General features: G+C 45.5%; 1 protein-coding gene across 3 annotated transcripts in view; it reads left to right on the top strand.

Annotated features, from left to right (window-relative positions):
- TMEM266 (transmembrane protein 266) overlaps window positions 1-20,753 on the top strand; it is a 140,245-nt gene that overhangs the window by 41,821 nt on the left and 77,671 nt on the right. The window contains exons 2-3 of one of the 3 annotated variants that reach the window (XM_024128885.3): window positions 11,784-11,915; window positions 14,391-14,579. In XM_024128885.3, coding sequence (XP_023984653.1) covers window positions 11,878-11,915; window positions 14,391-14,579 — 227 coding nt within the window. In that variant the 5' untranslated portion in view covers window positions 11,784-11,877. Of the gene's footprint in view, window positions 1-11,783; window positions 11,916-14,390; window positions 14,580-20,753 lie in introns of those variants that run through there. The other 2 variants (XM_055088151.1, XM_028495139.2) reach the window with 2 other exon arrangements.

Raw genomic sequence — 20,753 nt, 5'->3', positions numbered from 1 at the left:
TTTAAAAAAAATATCAGCCACATTGGTGAAAGAACTATTTATAAACAATAAAAAGCACCCATTTTAAATGCACACTTGGAACCATCACCACAATAAAGATTTAGAATATTGCCATTATTCCCAAAAGTTCCCTCATGTCCCTTTGCAGTCAATACTTCCCAATCTTCAACTCTAGGCAACCATTCAACTTCATCCTTTTCAATAGCTGTATGACAATCCCATAATATAGAAGTTCCTTAATGTATTTAACCAATCTCCTATTGATAGACATTTATATTGCTTTCAATTTATTGTTTTATTGATTCCTTATCAACACATATTTGTGGAGCACCTACTACGTGCTAGGCATGGTGCTATTATAACAATTCAACAAACTTCTATATGTGTGTATGTGTGTATGCATTTATTATTTCCCTAAAGTGTATCCCCTGACAGTTGAATTACTGGGCCAAAAAGTGTGCACGTTAAGATAATTTTGATAAATATTGTTAAATTACCCATCAGCAAATTTGCAACAATTTACACTCCTATCAACAATGTGCATGAATGGCCATATTCCCACACCATCATCAGTACTAGGGATTATAAATCTTTCCCGGTCCATTAGGAGAAAAAATTGTTTGAATTTATGTGTCTTTGCTTACTGATGAGGTGGGCCAACTTAGCGTCTGTGAATTTTATTCTGGAAATCACGGCCCCAGAAGCCAGACTCCCTTGACCTCACCCCTCAGAGTGAGGCTGTGGCTGGGCTCTCTCCACTGAACTGGAAGGACATCCTGTCCTGTTGGAAGTGGGGCAAAGGTCACCCTTTGGTTCCTGACAGTTCCCTACCTACCCCCCTTCTTTAAATTAATTAATTAATTAAGTTTTGGCTGCATTGGGTCTTCGTTGTTGGGTCTTCGTTGCTGCGCACGGGCTTTCTTTAGTTGCAGCGAGTGGGGGCTACTCTTCGTTGCGGCGCTTGGGCATATCATTGTGGTGTCTTCTCTTGTTGCAGAGCTCGGGCTCTAGGCACGTGGGCTTCAGTAGTTGCAGCACACGAGCTCAGTAGTTGTGGCTTGCGGGCTCTAGAGCACAGCCTCAGTAGTTGTGGCGCACAGGCTTAGTTGCTCTGCGGCATGTGGGATCTTCCCAGACCAGGGGGCTTGAACCCATGTCCCCTAAGGCGGATTCTTTACCACTGGACCACCAGGGAAGTCCCCCTACCTCCCCTTGAACAGCCACGTTGGAGAAAGCCCCTCAAGGACGGGGTTGGTCCTAGTCTCTTCCGTGATTGGCCTGCCCTTGCAGGTACACCTGAGGAGGTCCATGTCATTTAGACTTCTAAGCTGGCAGACAGTGTGGGTGGAAATATAGCAGGATTAAATTAGATATAGTTCCTGACCAACTAGATAAAAATCATTATCAAAGGAGAAGAATTTTAGCAAGAGTCACTCTCTTTTTAACAAGTAAGTGTATCAATATATAGGTTAGTGCCCCCAATATTACTGGAAACTGTTAGAAAGTGGCACCAGAATTTCCTGTAGGCGCCCCCTCCACTGTGGTGCTTTCCTGTCCTCATTCCCAGGGAAGTCAGATCTGCTTCCATAGATCACAGCTTGTAACTCCTGGGGGTGGGTGGGAGATGGGCACGGGTGAGAACCCAGGAACTGGTTATGTGGTTGGTTTAGTTGGGAGAGGTTAGGGTTTATGGCACAAGGAAGGAAACAGGATCCTCGGGCCTTGACTTGTTGCTGAAACAGCTCATAGAAATACTGTGACAGGGTAGTTCCTAAGTCAACTATGTCTTTTCTTGTGGTGTAAGGATATCTATTGCTATTTTTGGTTTCACCCTTGTCCTCCATTTTCACTCCAGTGCCCATGGAGAAGAGGGTATAATTAAGCAAGTATTTGGACTTATTTGGTCCACAGCCACCCTCAACAGCTTGCAAATGATTAAGACGCTCCCTCAAAAGGGAACTTTCATACTTTGCTGTGGAGTGTGAATTGCTATAGCCCTTTGCAAAGCAGTCTTGTTTTAACTATTAAAATTTAAGATACATACTCTTTAGCCCAGTAGTCTCACTCCTGGGAATCTATCCCATACAAATAAAAATACCAGTACATTATGAAATGTATACAAGGACATTTATTGTAGCATTTTTCACAATGGCCAAAAAAAAAAAAACCATCTAAAACTGCCTATCGACAGGAACATCTTTAACTAAATTATGGAGCATTCATACCATGGAATATTATGCAGCATTAATGAAAGAATGAGTTCGAGTTTTACTACCTGACTTGGGAGAGGGGGATTTCTATAGTTTCCGCTGTTGAGTATGAAAAGCAAAGAGCAGTTAAGTTTGAATAATGTATTTTTTAAATAAAACAAACAATGAGATGTTTATTTGTGCATAATTGTGTAAGCACAAAGAAAAGTAAGGAAAAATATACACAAGCTTAACATTGGTGTGTGTTTGTGAATATATATATTAAGGGAGGGGGAAGCAGGCAAAAAAGAAAACACAGGTGCCACTAAAGACATGAATTTTATGATAAGCAATTTATATAAAATTAAATATTGTACCTGTGTATATATATGAATTAAAAAGTTAGAAAAAATGTAAATCTTTACCTATTGATCAGAAAGGATGTCCATTATATATTGCTAAGTGATAAAAGCAAATTGCAAAGTTGGTTTTGTTTTGTTAAACACAAACCCACAAAAATTAGCCTATATATGTGAGTACATACTTGCATAATTCTGAGCAAGGGTTTCCACACCTGGGTATTAACATAAGCCCTCAAGGGAGAAGTGGAGGGTTAAAATGGGGGCTGGAGAGAGGTTTATCTTTTAAAAAATGTACTTCTTTGTATACGTGTTGCAGTGGACATTTATCTATAATGTATCAGTGATCTATTGCCACAATAATACCACATAACAAACCACCCCCAAAACTTGGTGGGCTTAAAGAAACAAACCTTTCCTAACAGATGGCTGAAGGAAGAGGAGGACTGTACCTGCCAGTGTGAGGAGTCATTAGTTACCTAATATTTATAAGGAAGTTTACAGCTTTCAAAACCCTCCTTTGTAATGCTTCATTCTTCTCACCTCTTTGAATTTTAATTTCTATCTATGCATCTGTCTTTATCACTAGCCCACTAGTTTCTTGAGTGCATCTCTTTTATCTTGATAACCCCAATGTTTGGTATACTTCCTAGAACACAACAGGTGCTAATAAATGACTAAAGAATGATTTAAAAAAAAAAAAAACCAAGGTTTTATTCACCTCCTGGGTCTGTGGGCCTGCGATTTAGGCTGGGCACAGCTGTGTGACTCTTCTGGCCTTGATCCAACTCACATGCCTGGGGTTGGGGGGAGGGGAGGTGGGCAGCTGGCTGTTGGCTGTCCTTGGCTGGGGTGACCAGGCATGCAGGCTGTCATGGAAATGTGTACGTGAGAGGGCAGTCCCAATCACATGAGTGCTTTTCATGTTTGCTGATATGCTCGTCAGGGTTCTACAGAGAAACAGAAGCAATAGGATAGATATATATGTGTATAGTCTGTGTGTCCATCTGTGTGTGTGTGTGTGAATAAAGAGATTTATTATAAGGAACTGGCTCACAGGATTATGGAAGCTGAGAAGTCCAGACCCAGTAAAGCCCATAGTGTAAATTCGAGCCTGAGTCTAAAAACAGGAGGCTGGTACCCCAGCTCAAAGTCAATGAGGCAGAGAGAGAATTCTTTCTTACTCAGCCTTTTGTTCTCTGTAGGCCATTGACAGATTGGATGAGGCCCACCCATACTGGGGAGGGCAACCTACTTTACTCAGTCTACCAATTCAAATTTTTTTTTTTTTTTTTTTTTTTCGATACAAGGGCCTCTCACTGTTGTGGCCTCTCCCGTTGCAGAGCACAGGCTCCGGACGCGCAGGCTCATCGGCCATGTCTCATGGGCCCAGCCGCTCCGTGGCATGTGGGATCTTCCCGGACCGGGGCACGAACCCGTGTCCCCTGCATTGGCAGGCGGACTCTCAACCACTGGGCCACCAGGGAAGCCCTACCAATTCCATTTTTAATCTCATCCAAAACACCCTTGCAGACATACCCAGAAATACTATTTAACCAAATATCCCTTTATGCGTCAAGTTGACGTGTAAAACTAAGCATCACAGTTTCCAACCTACGTGGACAAAGCAAGTCATATGGCCAAGCCCAGTGACAGGTGAAGGGGCAGTGGAAAGTTATGTGACTTGTCTTCATCAGTTTGGGCTGCTGTAACAGAATACCTTAGGCTGGGGGGCTTCAACAACACACATTTATTTCTTACAATTCTGGAGGCTGGGAAGTCCAAGGTCAAGGTGCTGGCAGATCTGGTGTCTAGTGAGGACTCTTCTCCTGGTTTGCAGCCAGTGGTATTCTGGTTGTATTCTCACATGGCTAAGAAGTCATCTCTCTTGTGTTACTTCTTATAAGGTACTAATCCCATTTGTGAGGACTCGTTCCCCATGAGCTAATTACCTTCCAAAGGCCTTACCTCCTAATATCATCACGTTGGGGATAAGGATTTCAACATATGAGTTTTGAGGGACACATTCAGTCTGTAACAATGACAAATACAGGAAGGGTGAGAACGGGGTCATTTTTGCATCATACCATATGTAGTACAAAAAGTGTTGAAGAAAGAGGACTTTTTCCCTCCATTTACCAAAGAAGAGTCACTTGCCTGGTGCCATGTAGAATTCAATTGCCAAGTTAATTATATCTGGGTTCTTAACATGTTTAGTCAACATCACGTACAGGTGAAGATTGCTTCAGAGATTTGCAAAGTGCGGTGTTTACGCTTGAGATTTGCTTGACTGGGATGGAGACGGCGAAACGTAGGGGGTAACAGGGCAGCCCCTTGCAGCCCTAGCTCATTGTTGGTGCTTCCCCAAATCATAGGCTATTTGAGTTGCCCAGGAGCTCTGCAGAATTCTGGAGGGAAAATGACATCAGGCTGGGGTTGAGGAATGCCTGCTGGGGGGCATCCTTTTCTGCCCAGGCCAGCCAGGGGTGACAGCAGGGACAACTTAGGGAAGTGTTTGTTAGGAAAATAAATATCGAGAGGAAGGGAAGGATTAGAATAACGGTCCTCTTTGTTTTCTTCTCGATTACCTGAGTAATTTCACATCTAGTTTTGTGTGATCTCGTTTTGTGTTTCCCCGGCTTTATGAGACTGGTAATAGTTGAGAGGCTGTGTAAGTGAAGAGGAGCAAACAATAGAAAGTAAGAGGGGTCCACAGGAGACTGTGCCGCACCTAGAAAAGAGAGCCACTGTGCGCTTCCTGCCCACTTGCTTAGCCACTAAGGATTGTGCAGTGGACTGGAGATCAGAGTGGGAGAATGCTCGGAGACATGATTGATTTTCTTCATTTTCACTTCTTGTTAACGGAGCAAGGTGTGAATGGGTCGGGGTAACAACAAGGATGACCTCGTGTTGTTATACACCAACCTTTCTCTTCTAGCATAAGAATCACCCTTCTCCTCCTGGGGGTGTGGAACATCATGTCTGTGAAAGGTACCTGAGTGGCTTCTCCCTAGGGACAGATTCTACAGCGAGCTTTAGGATGTCAGAACTGAACCCCACACACATGCAATGCTCTCTAACTAAAAAAGCCCCAAGGTTTGGTAAGAACACATCTTTCACATCTCCTGCCGACCAATTACCAACACTTGGCCAGTCTTGTTTGGAGACCCAGGAAACTTATTCAGCCGAGTGTCCAAACCTGGTCTGGCAGACAATTGGTTATACACACAACAGCTCCTTCCTGTCTTTGCTTGCTAAGAGAACTGAGATTTGTTTATGGAAACAATATGCCCAGCTCCAGAGGATGAATCACGATTGGTGTAGGCTCTCATATCACTCCTTACTTCCTTGGCCAGCTGTGCGTTGTCCTCGGTTCCTTTGCAGCTGTGTGACCTGACCCCGCTCTGTGCAAGAGACATCAGATGTTGACTAGAGGGCTTGGAGAGATGATGCTGACTGAATAAAAGCTCAAAGCTTCGTGAGGAGAAAGCCTTTGATTCTTTTTCTTGTTTGGGAGCTAGTGTGAGGATGTGCAAGCTGGAGCTGCAGCAGCCATTCTGCAACCACAAGGCAACAAGTGTGAATAATGCATCACACAGGGGATGGGGGAATGGAAAGATGCAAAGAGCTTGGGTCCTTGGTGACATCTTTGAGCCACTGCCTCCAGGCCTCTTGCTATGTAAGATAATTAAAAGTCTTCACTGCCTAAGTCACTGTTAGCCAGATATTCTGTTACTGGCAAATAAAAGTATTCCTAACTGATATATCTGGTCATCTTCAGCCTGGCCAGGGTAGGTTTTGCTGACGATTCCACCACACTAGCTTTGTAACCAGTTAACTTCATCTGCAAAATATGTTGGGAAAAAATACGTTCTTTATTACCTCAAGCGAACTTTCTGAATCAGAAGATCAGAGTGTGGTCTGTGGATCAGCAAATCATTATCCCCTGGGGTTTCTTCAAAAATGTAGACTCTCAAGCTCCCACCCCAGACACATTAAATTAGAAATTTCGTGGGTAGGGCTATCAATCTGTGTCTTCATAAACCTTCCAGGTGATTCAGTTGCAATGGAAAGTGTAAGACCACTGATATTGAGGGTCAGCTGGAGTGGCTGCATGTCAGAAACACCAGGGGAACTTTAAAAAGATTCTCAAAACTCCACCTGCAGAGTTCTGATTCAGCATTTCTGTAGTGTAACCTATGAATTTATATTTCCCAGAAGGCCCCCAGGTGATTCACAGTGAAGCCAGGTTTGGTAACCAATGGAATGCATATGAAAACAGGTCACGTATGCCAAGGGGCTGTTACTCTAGTAAGAGATACGGAATAGACCTGGTCACCCCAGGGACAGGTGAGCTGAATTATGGATTTTCTCACCTGGTAGGTAAGGGAACTGGCTACTTGATCTTAGAAGCCTTTTTCAGCTCTAAGGTTCTTAGGATGCCCGCTTGAACTTTGCAGATCTGGCTGGAACAAGCAAATATGGTCTTGGCAAATTACATAGACTCATGAGCAACAAGTGGAAAGGACTGGAATTTTACTAAAGTTTAGAAAGCAACCTTGCTCCCCACCACTGCCAGACCCAGTAAATCCAAAACTGGTTTTCTCTTCTGCTTTTACCGGGTTTATGAGACAGCAGGTTTGCACTTCAGATGTTCATTTATAGAGTGCTAGACTACACCTGCTTCACGCTAGGCTTGTGCTTTGGGCGTTCTTTCCTTTGGAAAATATTATTTTTAAAAAGCATCATCTTAAGGCATCTTGCCTTCTAAAGTGTGCTACTTGTTAAGGATCAAAACTTCTGAAGCAGCCTACTTACTGTCCATCCAAATATGATTTTAACCCTCTCTCCTGCCTCATCTCTGCCTTGTACAGGAGATGCCAATCATTTCTTACCCACTCCCACATCTCCTTCCAGGAGACTGCAGTCCCTGTTTCCAGCGAGCCTGTTCCCCCACTCAACCCCTGCTGAGTGAGTGTTTAAATCCGTGACACTGTGGAAAATAAACAACAACAACACCTCATTGATTGCCTTCGGAAGATTATTTTGAAAACCAATAAATAAAGGGGGAAAAGTTAAGCATTTATCCTTCCTTTTCTATATGAACTGTACCTTAGGCTAATCAAATAGTTGATGAGGGGGAGTTTTTCTTCATAGAAGCCGATAAATGAAGAAGGAAAGATGAAATCATAGCATGATCCTTTTGCAAGCCCTAATGAATTAATGGATCTAGGAGGCAACCATCAATGGCTGTTATGTCACAAAAAGAAAAAAAAGAAGACATTCTGTGTCTCTGAATGGAAGTCATGACACTGCCTATAGTCTTGCAGAAAAAAGTTCCACCTGAATCTGATTAAAGTCTATAGACTAAAATTTACAGGAAATATAGAGGACAGAGGAACATGTTAAATGAAACCGAAGGGATGCAATCACCATAATCCAGACTGTGGGAAACTTCCTAAGACAAATTATCTAGTTTTTCCAACAAATTGCATGGAAAACATAAGACACAGGGGGAAACCTACAGATTAAATGAGACTGAAGAGTCATATTAACCAATCATAATGTGTGGACCTTGTTTGGCTCCTGATTCAACAAACCTTTAAAAATTACAGGAAAAACAAGGAAATGTGAACAATTCCTGGATATTTGATAATATTAAGAAAATATTGTTGATTTAGTAGTGATGATAGTTTTGTGGTTACATCTTTTAAAAGGAATCCTTATCCTTATTCTTAGAGCTACGTATTGAAACATTTACAGATGAATGAAATGATGTCGGAGATTTCTTTCAAAATAATCATGAGGGGTGGGGAAATGGCAGGATACAGAGAAGACTGTCCCTGAGCTGTTAACTGTTGAAGTGGGTGATGACTAACTAGAAATTCACTATACAGTTCCCTACAACTCTCTATATTTGAAATTTTCCTTCCTAAAAAGTCAAATTAAAATTAAATCACTTTCATTTCTATTTTTTATATATATTTTATATTAGCCATAATATATTAGTGTAGGAGTTGATGTTTATTTTTTATAAATATAGATGTATCAAGTTTTACTTGTTCTTCACTGCTAAGGGTACCGCCAAATTTTGGAGTTTTCTATTTTTCACACTTGCCTGCCCAGCTGGACCGGAAGGTCCATGGAAGCAGAGACCTTCCTAGTATATTCTCCACAGAGCTAATACCTTGTGTAGCGTGTAAAGTGCCCACCTTGGGAATACAGCTTGTTCAAACACCATTCCAGAAGGGAGTATTGCTCACCTGGTCTCCTATTTGTGGACACCTCCATCCTGACTTCATTGTTAGTGGAGGATGGACAGTCCACACGACCATTCCTACCACTGGGAGGAGTTGGTTAGCTTGAGGCTTTGTAGAGAGAACAGAAAAGATTGAAACTGACTAAATCTGTGTTATGGAATGGATAACGTTATAAATTTACTATGCAATTAATACTACAAATACTACAGGAGAGTTCTGGTTTTTACATGTAGACCCTCTTTACGAAAGTATAAGGTAAAGTGAAACCACTAGCAAGGTGTGGCTACAAAATGTCTGTCCAAATTCACCTTGCTGTTGTCCCTGCCTCTTGGTTCCTTCCATGTTGTTGTTGTTATTGTTTTTGCCCCAGAAAAATCTGGTGTGAAAACGGTGGTCCCCTGTATTAAAGCCCTTATGATTTTAGAAAGCTCTCCATCTCTCTTATTTTCGGTTGCTCGAAGTTCAGACTTTCCCAGGATTTCCTCAGTTTCCTTTAACTTGAGCTCTCACTTTTCTTTTTCTTTTTTAATAAATTTATTTATTTATATTTTTGGCTGCATTGGGTCTTCATTGCTGCACGCGGGCTTTCTCTAGTTGTGGCGAGCAGGGGCTACTCTTCATTGCGGTGTGCAGGCTTCTCACTGCGGTGGCTTCTCTTGTTGCAGAGCATGGGTTCTAGAGCACAGGCTCAGTAGTTGTGGCACACAGGCTTAGTTGCTCCGCGGCATGTGGGATCTTCCCGGACCAGGGCTCAAACCCATGTCCCCTGCATTGGCAGGCGGATTCTTAACCACTGCGCCACCAGGGAAGCCCCTCACTTTTCTTAATTACACAGAAGTTAGAGACACTTCTCCACTTTGTAAATTTACCATCAGTGCTCACTCCAGGAGCACCTTTTACTTCTGCATGATGTAACAATTCTATCCCTTTGTCCCTCCTGAGCTTCAGGGTTGGGAGAGGGTATTCATCCTGGATTGATGTCTTGTAGGAAAAGCAGTTCGCAATTAGAATATAACTTACAAAAGGACCGCCCCTTGGAGTAACCTCCCTTGTAACTTGTTCAAAATCACCCAGAACATGGGTCTGTCTCATTGTCTTTGTACATTCTGCCTGATTGTTACTGTCTCCCAGAAGACTTCTAGGTGGTACCACAGCATCCGTTTATAGAAAAGTATACTCTGTTTACCTAGTCTGGATTTTAAGAGGAAATCTTACACTTGGCCATCCAAATGCTTTCAACAGACCATGCAATTTAAATTTATAAAACAGTAACTATGTCCATAAAAGCCAACACTACATGCCAGGCACTATTCTAGGTGTTCTATATGCATTAACTCATTTAGTTAGTTCTATTATTATTCCCATTTTATAGGTGGACAAACTGAGGACAGAGGGCTAGTGAGTGGGAGCCAGGCTCTGACTATTTTGGGGACAGCAGTCTTGAAGCAGATCTTATTTCCCTGCCAAGGGATTGAACCTAGCCGCTAGTCCACCAGGGGCTAGAGGCTAGAAGCAAGTTCCCTGGTTCTTACCTCCTTTGAAAGCAAAAATGTTTCAAGGAGGCAAAAACTGCAAAACAGATACAAAATTTATTATAAGAGGCCCAGTACAACTCTATGGGAGAGCACAGAGAGAAACAGTTTATTTACCTAAGTCAGAAGCAAGGCAGAAATACGCACCCAGAGAGGAGTTCAGGCTCCTGAATGAGGAGGCAGTAAAGAGGTGATTGAAATCACTTATATAGGGCAGTCCTTCTGGTCTTTGTTTACATTTGGCCAAGTATCTTGTTTCTTTTTTCACACCTGACTGGCCCTGGGACCCTCCCCAACTTTTTGCACAACTTTTTGCTAGGATGGATCTCACCGCAGAGGCCTGTGGGGGTATGTCCACACTTATTACGGGGTGGCGCCCCCTCCCTTTTTGACCCCCAAGGAGGCTTCCTGCGCATGTGTAGACAGGGAAATTTTTCTTGGCCTCAGGAGTGGTCATCATATCTCTTTACTTCAGCAGAGCTCAGCGTCTGCCACTAGCTTTGTCCTTGGAGCGTCTGGGTGAGAACAAAGCTTCCATTTTATTCCACTTGACAGACACCAGCTGTCCAGCCCAGGGGCCCATCTATCTCCTCACTCATGATCACAGGCAGGCTGGCTCCAGGGTGTGCTTCCTGTCTCCTGGAGGGACCCAATTGGGAAGAAGAGAGGAAAGCCTGGAAGAGTGGAGAGACAGAACTACCAGAGGAGAGGGAAATCTTGGGAGAAAGAAATTTCTGGGAAAACGAGATTTTTTTAAAAAATTAATTTATTTTTATTTATGTATTATTTTTGGCTGTGTTGGGTCTTCATAGCTGCGCATGGCTTTCCCTAGTTGCCGCGAGCGGGGGCTACTCTTCATTGCAGTACGTGGGCTTCTCATTGCAGTGGCTTCTCTCGTTGCGGAGCACGGGCTCTAGAGCGCGCAGACTTCAGTAGATCCAGCACGTGGGCTCAGTAGCTGTGGCTCGTGGGCTTCATTGCTCCGCGGCATGTGGGATCTTCCCGGACCAGGGCTCGAACCGGTGTCCCCTGCATTGGCAGGTGGATTCTTAACCACTGCGCCACCAGGGAAGCCCAGAAAATGAGATTTTTGAGACAAACCTGATTTTTGAGATTCCTAAAGCTGAAGTATAAAGTTACCCTGGTTTTTCCTTGTCTATTTAGTAGAAAGAGCTGTGGTCCAACCTGTCTCTCTGCCATCTCTGTGTGACACAGAAGAGTCAGTTTATCACTCTGGGCCTGTTTCTTCATCTCTAAAAAAGAGTGAAATTATGCCTATTGTTATCTGCCATAGGTAATGGTAGGAATCTGTTCACTATTACTTTGAAGGAAAGTCTATATGGAAGAAAGTTCTAAGGGCTTCCATTTTTAGATGAGCTTAGGAGGAATTTGGTTTGACATCTGAGTGTAATAAATTCCTACTATTCAATTATTTGTTTTCAGGGCACCACATTTGTATGCCTTATAGAACCCACGCTTGGACATGCTGACGTCAGGCTTCAAGACAGCTGAGCCCCACTAGACACCCAAAAAACCCATGGCTCTGGTTGCATCTTTCAACATGACCAGTCCACAGTAAGTAGCATTGGGGTCTGCTCTCTGTGGATGCTGAGTTGGCACATCAGGATTGGGGGTACAGCCAATAGCTCCTTCCCCAGCCCTGTAGAGATGGAGGGGCTCCAGGTGGTTTTGTCCTTGAGCCTGACATTAAAATAATGTGTTAAAATCTACTTTTTCTCAGAGTTACCTTATTCATGTCATCTCATTTTTTAGCTCAAATAGGCAGAGGAATTCTGCAAAATCCAAAACTGGGATTGTAATCCCATTGCTAATTCAGTGGGATTGCTAATATCAGATTGGCCGAAACAAGTCTCCTGACTGAACAGAGCATCAAGGGGGGGGAAATATACTCTTCCTTTTGATGGGAAGCTCCAAAGTCACGTGGCAAAGTGAGGGGTGCAGAACAGAGCCACTGATACGTGTTGTCCACCATACTGTTCTTCATATTCAAGACCAGGGAATAGTCCCAATACTCGGGCTATAACTGTGAGACCTTCACTCCCCCTAAAGGAGGCCTTGTTTCCTCCCGCTGAGATGATCCATGGCCAGAGATGGTGCTGGGCCACTATGGCCATTGGCAAGAGGGGAACAGAGGGCAGGAAGGCAGGAGTAGCTTATTCCATGCTTCTCAGAGCCACATCCTGTTAGTTTCAGAAACTCACCCCAGCCCTCCATGAACATCTCACTGATCAGAAAGCCTACTTGTTCAGTTTGGCAGTCCATAGTTTCCAAAAGAACAAATTCGACCCAGCATCTACTTTTTGGGAAACATCTAGAAGAGCCAGGATTCCCCCCATGAACACCCACACTTTTATTTCAATTGTTGCGAAACACAGAAGCTTCACATCCTGTGACTGTTCTGTCTGAAGATCTTGAGTCATTTTGTAAATGTCACACCATGGTGAGTACTATTATCTGTGCTTGACAGGTAGCAAAGAGCTAAGGTTTAAATAAAGCCTCCAAAAGAGAAGTGGGGCATTGGAAATTACTTGGTGAATTCAGGTAGTTTAGGCAGCCAACCTGTGGTGTTCAAAGAAAAATCCCACTTTTTCCTCAATTATCTGGGATGATTCAAGCAAAAGAGAAGTAGGCAGATTCAGTTCCAAACTTTCTGGATAACTGCCGCTGTGTATTATTGGTTAGCTTTCAATGGTGGTTGGAAAAGTTTAGAATGTAGAACTGTCCAGCCAAGTGTAGGAACTTATCACTCCAGAGCCCCTCCCACCTGTTCCATATTTCTCACATCCATGTCACATCACAGAGAAAGAATAGAGCCTCTATTCCACCTCCTCATGCTTCAGCTGGAGAAACTGAGGCCCCAGAGGAGGTCCACAGATGTCAGCATTGGAATCGGCACCAGAGCCCCAGAACAGTTTATCTCAGACTGGGCTGCATTACAACTGGCCTCTCAGTGTTCCCTCAAATATTTAATTTCTACTCCTCTCCACTGTTTGGCCAGAGGCACAAGACCCAGCCCCTCAGATTCTACAGATGAAATAGGGTCAAGGATGTGTTGGGGGAACCAAAGATGGCAGCCCAGGAAGTTAAAGGAAAATGATCCAGCCCACCATCTCCTCACAGTGTAGCTGTTGGTGTTTGGGAAGAAGAGTTCTTAGTTACTGAACACACTGCAGGATGTGTAATGTCCCCTTTCTTACTTATGTCATTAGTGACCTCCTTTGGTAATGTGACAGCCACAAATGCCTCCACCAATTGTCAAATACCCCTGGTGGGTTGGGAGGTAGTCCTGCCTCTGGTTGAGATGCCCTGTAATGCCAGTGGAGTTGTGGGTTACTTGCAGTGCCCTAGGTGAGCCTGATGGTAACCTAGTAGGAGACCCAAAACCCCTCAGACATTTGTTCAAGTGACCCCCATTTCCTGCTGTCAACCTTATAAAGGGAGCTGTAGTAGGACCAGTTTAAGTAGGAAGGGAGTGGCACCCAGAACAGCCAGCTCCTTCTGTCCTCACTGCCCCAAGGCTCACTTGGTCCTTACAGGCCTCCAGGTCAGCTCCCAAGCACCAGCAGTACATCCAGTTGTGAACAAACACCTTTCTTCTCTATTGTGGTACAGATGGTAGAAACATTCCAGAGGACCTTTACAAAGAAACACGGAAGACAATTTAAAAGAATGTATTACTCCAACATAAAGTCTAGTTACTGAGAAGCCTGAAAGTCCAAGTCCTGGCTTTGCTGGTTGGCAGAGTTTCCATCTGGGTCTTTACCTCCCTTTGATGAAGGACCCTGCCCCCAAACCTCATATTTTAGGATCTGAGCATGCTTCCACTTTTCCCCAGCTGGTGAGGGAGATGCGGCTGGTAGGGCCTCAGTCCAGTCCCTGAGTTGGCCAGCGGGGAAGAATAGTGACCTCACACTTCCCCTGCTCTCCTCCAGCACAGATTCTGGTGCATTCTCCCTCTTTTCCTTGGGGAATGGAAAAATCATTTTGTTCTTGAGGGATGACTCTGCCCTGTTGCCATCCCCAACTCAGGCCTGCCACAGAAGGAGGAACTTCCGAAGTTGAGATCATCTCCCAACAAGTAGACGAAGAAAGCAAGAGCATTGCTCCCGTGCAGCTGGTGAACTTTGCCTATCGGGACTTGCCCCTGGCTGCGGTTGACCTCTCCACGGTGGGCTCGCAGCTCCTGTCAAATCTGGATGAAGATTACCAAAGAGAAGGGTAGGTGTTGGTACTGTTGAGTAGCTAAGACGTCTCTTGCATAACTCCCTGGGTTTCCATGGGTACCTCCAGCGAGGCAGCCCAGAGATGAGAGGTGCTGAATAGTAAGAGACCAGAAGTTCACATCAGGCCACCCCGGCTCTTCTCCTCAGATATCGTTTCCTCAGAAAAAGGCTGTGGGCACAGAAAATACCTGTCGCTGCTAGACAACCTATTAAGCGACGTTTGCTTGGAACTCGGGGAATTATAAAATTAAAGGCTGTCCCACTGCATAATAGCCCATCCAACCCCCAATCTGGACACCTGGGAATCAAGAGACCAACAGGATTTAGTGTGACTCACCCAAGGTCTCAGTGCCTATAAAGAATGGATTTAGAATATACTTTCCTTTTATCAAGTCTTCTTTCACCAGTGACGAGATGGGAAAGAAAGCATGTGTGCAGTAACATGCTAAGGGCGGGAGGGAATTTAGCACCATTCAGCCAGGAGCTTTGCAGACCTTAAAAAGGTCTGCTGCTTTTTCCAGTGAGGACAAATAGCATATGCTGGCCCCTGATTCAAAGGAGTGGCCCCTACCTACTCCTACTTAACTGGTCAATCAGATTGGATGCCTTTGTTCAATCTGGACAGGGGAGACACAGCAGTGACACCCTCCATTCACATGGGGGAAGCTGAAGGCTGGACAAGGGCAGGAACAGGTCCTTGGGTCACAGGGCAGGTCAGACTTTCCCCAGCCCCACCCTGTTGCTCTTCGATATAGACTTTTAAACATTGGCCAGGAGCTTGGGAGCCAGTTCTGGGCTACTCTCCTTCCTCAGATGCCACCACTAAATATTTTGGAACATGCTGACAGCTTTGAATATAAAAACGAAGGGTTGCCAGGTTATTTTAGAAGCAAATGAGAAGTCTTAGCTACAATTAAATTTGCAGAACTTGGATTCCCTGTGTTTTTGAAGGGCCTCCCCGCCTTCCTAAAATAAATTGCCTAACAATTGTGAAACCATACACCTTTTGCAAAAACTTCACCCCAGTGGCTTTCTCTGAAAAGAATTTTCTCCAAGTACTGTGCTTAGAGTCAGCAGGACATTGGAAACAAGGATAGGCAAACAGGTTGGAAATAGTTCAGGGTGGCCTGGAGGAGGGTGGCAGCATTCTGAGCACGGGCAGCACCATCCGACCACAGGGCCATCTTCTCCAGGTCTCCAGGTCCTTGGCTCTGCCAGTGATGTTGGCGGTCAAACCTTCCTTGAGCACCTGGCTACTGTGCCACTGCCCTCTGGAGGTCAAAATTGGTAGTGCAACCTGGTATCCTGCCCCAGCCATTCTCATGGACTCATTTCCCGCCCCACCAGCGCCACCTTTAGGCTCTTTTCAAGTTTATAGTCAGAAGGCAAGGAAAGAAGTGGGAAGACCTTGGAGGATCTAGTTCCAGACCCTATCCACACCTGCACCCTGTAGGCATACGCACCACAGGTGGTCCAGGCTTTGGGGGCACCACTCCTTAGCCTGAACTGGAGAAGGCAGAGTCCCTGCTTAGTCATTACATTTGCTTCTGAATCAGGCCCCTGCAAGGTTTCTTCTGAGCAGGGAAATACAAATGGGATGCCTGCAAGGCAGAGAGGCTCTTGATTTGGTTTGAGTCTCCAGGTGTGCCCTGGAAAGCTGCTCCTGTTGGGTAAATAGGAAGCAGCCGGGTGAAGGGATTTGCTTCGCTGCTGGAATTCTCGGCAGCGGGCTCGATTGGCAGCCAGAGGGCTTCCTGGAGGAAGGAAGAGCAGGCACAGGACACAAGCCAGGTGACAAGGAAGCAGAACAAAAGCACACTGTGAAGGGGGGAAAAAGCCTCTCTTCACAAGCTTCTTGGCTCTTGCTGCATTTCCTGGGGTTTTCCCCAAATTTCCAACCTGGCCCTTTCTGAAATGATGCAAAACAACACGATTTACAGTTCTGGTAGGTCTTCGAAAAGCTTTGGTGTAAGTCTTGTCAAATACACCTCTTCCTACTAAGGGAAGTGTTATATATAGGAATGAATTTTTTCTGTAGGAAATGAAGGGACCTCAGGGACCCCAGCAAGATAGTGCCCAGCCACCCCACCATTCACTTCTTTTGAGCTCAGTGGTATTTCAGTGCTTTTAAGTTTCCCAGAATCTGAGAATGTTAGAGCTGGAAAAATCCTTAGGAAGTATGTATTCTAAATATTCTAATAGGATAGCAGAGTCCAGAGAGTGGAATGAACTTGCCCAAGGTCACACAGTGACAGAGACAAAAATAGAGCCCTGGCTCCTGATCCAGGCTGGCACTACTGGGCTTCCATTTGTCACCTGTCCCTTTACAACATCACAGTTGTTACTATGGTTAGCATACATTGTACATGATACCACTGTTAGGCTATACTGTCAAAGGCCCTTAACTTTTTGGCGTGCAGCCACTGAGATGTGGGTAAACCCCTAGGCACAGATGGAAGAGTTTCATCTGTCTCAAGCTCCTTGACTTTGCTAACCGTGCTTTGTCCTTCTCGTGGACCTGCCTAGCAGAGCTTAAACTGCAGAGCTATCTGTTGTCTACCCTCTTTGCTTCTACACACAGACTGCTGAGGGCTCAGGTAGGAAAGTCAGACAACTGTGCAGATTGGTGCTGTCTTAGTCTGGTGGGGCTGCCATAGCAAAGGACCACAGACTGGGTGGCTTAAACAACAGGTATTTATTTTCTCACAGTTCTGGAAGTGGGAAGTCCAAGATTGAAGTGCCAACAGAGTCAGTGGCTGGTGAGAGCTCTCTCTTTGGGCTGCAGACAGCTGCTTTCTCACTGTGTTCTCACATGGCCATTCCTTGTTGTGTGTGAGTGGAGAGAAAGAGTGAGCTCTGGTCTCTTCCTCTTCTTATAAGGGCACTAATCCCATCATTAGTCATTAGGGCCCCCACCCTGACCTCATCTAAACCTAATTACCTCCCAGAAGCCCCACCTCCAAATACCATCACGTCAGGGTGGGGTAGGTGCGGTGCTTAGGGCTTCAACATATGAATTGGGGGGTGGGGGGGGAAGGACACAAACATTCATTCTATAAAAGCACCTCCTAGACTCAAGGCCTCCAGTCTCAACTTGCTTCTCAGTTTTGCCTGACAGTTCTCTGTGGTCCTGGTTAGCTTTCACTCCTGGTCCCCAGGTGGCCATTCCAGATTGTTTCCATTTCCCCCAAGCCTTCTCTTGCCTCCAGCAGATGACCTCCTCTCCTCCTTCCCTAAGAAAGTAGAAGCAGTCACAGATGAGCTGCACCCCACCCCTCAGTCCCTCGCTTCCTCCCTTCTAGGGCCAACCTCACCTCTGAGTTCTGATTCCCCTCCCCTCACACCTTCTCATGAACTTTGTTGCATCAGTTGCATCCTCACACTGACTCGTCACACACTCAGGTCTCTCACATCCCCCCTCGACTCCACGTCCCCGTTAGCTGCCACTATCTCTCTCTTCCTCTTTGCAGCCAAACTTCTTAAAAGCCTCATCTGCACTAGCCATGCCCCCTTTGCTCTCTCCCATTCATTCCTCAGCCTACTGCAGTCCAGCTTTAGCCCCATCCACACCGTGGAAACTGCTCTCCTCAAGGTCATCAACGGCCTCCGTGTTGCTAGGGTCCTTACGCTGTCCTCTGTCCAGCATTTGAAAATGTCATCCACTCCCCGCCGCCCCCCCACCTTGAAACACAGTCGTGTGTCCGCTGCTCTATCACACTTTCTGGATTTTCTTCCTACCCCTCTGGCTGTCCATTCTAGGCCTTTTAAAACTTGTTCTTTCTCTGCTCTGTCCTTAGATGTTGGGGTTCTTCGTTTTCTGTCTTTGGCCATTTTAGCTCTACTAATTCTACCCACTGGGTAATTGCATCCACCCCCATAACCAAAATTCACATTCTTCAGCTTGTAACTTTCAAAGCTGAGTCTCTAGCACAGCTGCTCTTTCTCCCTCCCACTCTCCCTCCCACTCTCTCTCTCTCTCTCTCTCTCTCTCTCTCTCTCTCTCTCTCTCGCTCTCTCTCTCTCGCTCTCTCTCTCTCGCTCTCTCTCTCAAACTCCTGGCTCACATCCAACTACTTCCTGGACATCTCCACAGGATCCCAGACACACCTAGAATCCTAACAAGTATCTGTGGAATTATCTGTTCTTCTACCTCTGAGTTGGCTGCATATTTGAGAAATGTTCTCCACCCAAGTCATTGCTAAAAATAGCCTTTTTGGTGACAGCACTTAAATCCACCCTGAGGAACCATTATCTGCCCAACCAGGACTTCTGGCCATCTCAAACCCAACAAGGCCCCAAACTGAATTGTCTTTTCCCAAAACGTATTCTGTCTGGCCCCAGTCAGTGGATATAGACTTACCTGGCTGGCCTCCCCAACCCATTACCGGTGGGAGTCACATGTGCATGTTGGCTCATTTACAATGACCCTCAGCCTCCTTCCTGCCTCAACAGGAGCCAGTGGCTTCCAAGACACCAAAGATCCATGAAGCCGTCGGTCAGGCACAGTCACCACTGGAACTTGCATCCTTCTTCCTCCCCTGCTCTGGCTCCCTCTTGTCCATGTCCACTGCCCATGAAGCCGCTGACACTGACAGTGTCCACTGTGGGAGCGCTAGTGCCCAGTTCAGGGCCTTTCAGAAACCACAAGGCCACAGGATGCCCATGCAAGGTGGGGAAGAAAAGCCTCCCCTCCCCCCAGACTCTGTACCAAGCTATCAGTGAGCCCAGAAGTGTCTCTGCTTATGGCCACCACTCTGGTCCTATTTGCTTCTGGCCTTCACTTCTCTACACCCAGGTCTCCAGTTCAATCCAAGGGGCTGCACTGGCACATCATGCCAGCTACACCATCACCATCATCACCATCATCATCATCATCCTTTCCCTCCTTGCATCTTCCCCCCAGCCATGCGCCTCCTTCTTCAATAGTGATAAAACACAGATCTCCATGAATGTCTGCAGATGTGAACAGACACTCAGAGGAGGGGGAGGGGGAACAGAGGAGGTTCTTGAGCACGTCTGAGCCCCAGCTGAGCCAGCCACAGCTCCCAACTACATCGGTACCCAGAGAGACCAGCTTAATTCCTTCTCCTTCGTCCTCATGTTCTGTCATCTCCAAGGTCCTGTACCTTTCTACTGCCCTAATATCTCTTCACTGCATCATCCTTCTCACAAAGGATTGGTAACCCTATCAGCCAGGTGCTTTGGACTGCATACCACAGGAAGCCTATCTCAAACTCAAACAATGAGGGTTTTCATCGGCCCATGGCCCATGGAGCCCAGAGCTAGGGCAGCTTTGAGGTTGGTCCAGACCCTCAACAGTAGCAACAAGGACCAGATTCCTTCTATGTGTCCACTCTGCTGTCAACAGTGTTAGCTTCATCCTGATGCTGTAAGGTTCCCCTTATATTTTGAGAGGGCTGCCCTTGGTAATCTGGCCACATCCTTCTTCATACATGTCTGGCAAGAGAGAATGGCTACCCATCATTCTCTTTTAAGAGCAGCAAAGAACTTTCCCAGAATCCTTTAGTTGCTCTCTCCTTTAGTTGCTCAATCCTTTAGTTGCTCTCTCTCCTCATGTCCCATTGGCTAGAATTGGGTCACATGGTAAGGGGTATGGGAATCCACAGCCCAATCAGGGCCACCCCTTGAACTGTGTCATTTCCCAAAACACACTGCTGTTACTCCTTGGGTCAAGGGTGGGATGGATATTGGAGAATTGCCCGCAATACACCACAGTCTCTAAGAAAGCCAAGCCTCCATTCATAGCTTTTGATCCAGAATTAGAACTTCCCTTTTTCCTTTCTAGTCATTGTTCAATTTGGAAGGGATCTAGAAGCATGTCTGCCTTCTCAGACTGTTTCTTCAGTAACTTGGTTGGCTCAATTATTTCGCTCAGATACAGTTTGAATTGTGTCCACTATCCCAGGGGACAACGCTTTGTGTTTCCATGTAACCAGAGCCCCTTCTGCCTGGTTGCCTTTGGACAGCACCCCATTCAACAGTGGGAAAGTGAGACACACAACTGCTTCTCAGTGAACCAACTGTCCACCTTTGGAAAAGGGACACTGGTTTTGCAGGAGGCTAACTCATGGCACAGACTGGGAGTTCTACTTTTTCTCAACCAGCTACACTACATTGAAGGCCTGGTTGGTTTGCAGGGTCTGGGCTA

This window comes from Physeter macrocephalus, chromosome 11, assembly GCF_002837175.3.
Source record: "Physeter macrocephalus isolate SW-GA chromosome 11, ASM283717v5, whole genome shotgun sequence".
Classification (NCBI taxonomy): Eukaryota; Metazoa; Chordata; class Mammalia; order Artiodactyla; family Physeteridae; genus Physeter; species Physeter macrocephalus.
Note: the sequence above shows the minus strand (reverse complement) of the source record. Positions and strands in the feature narration are given on the sequence as shown.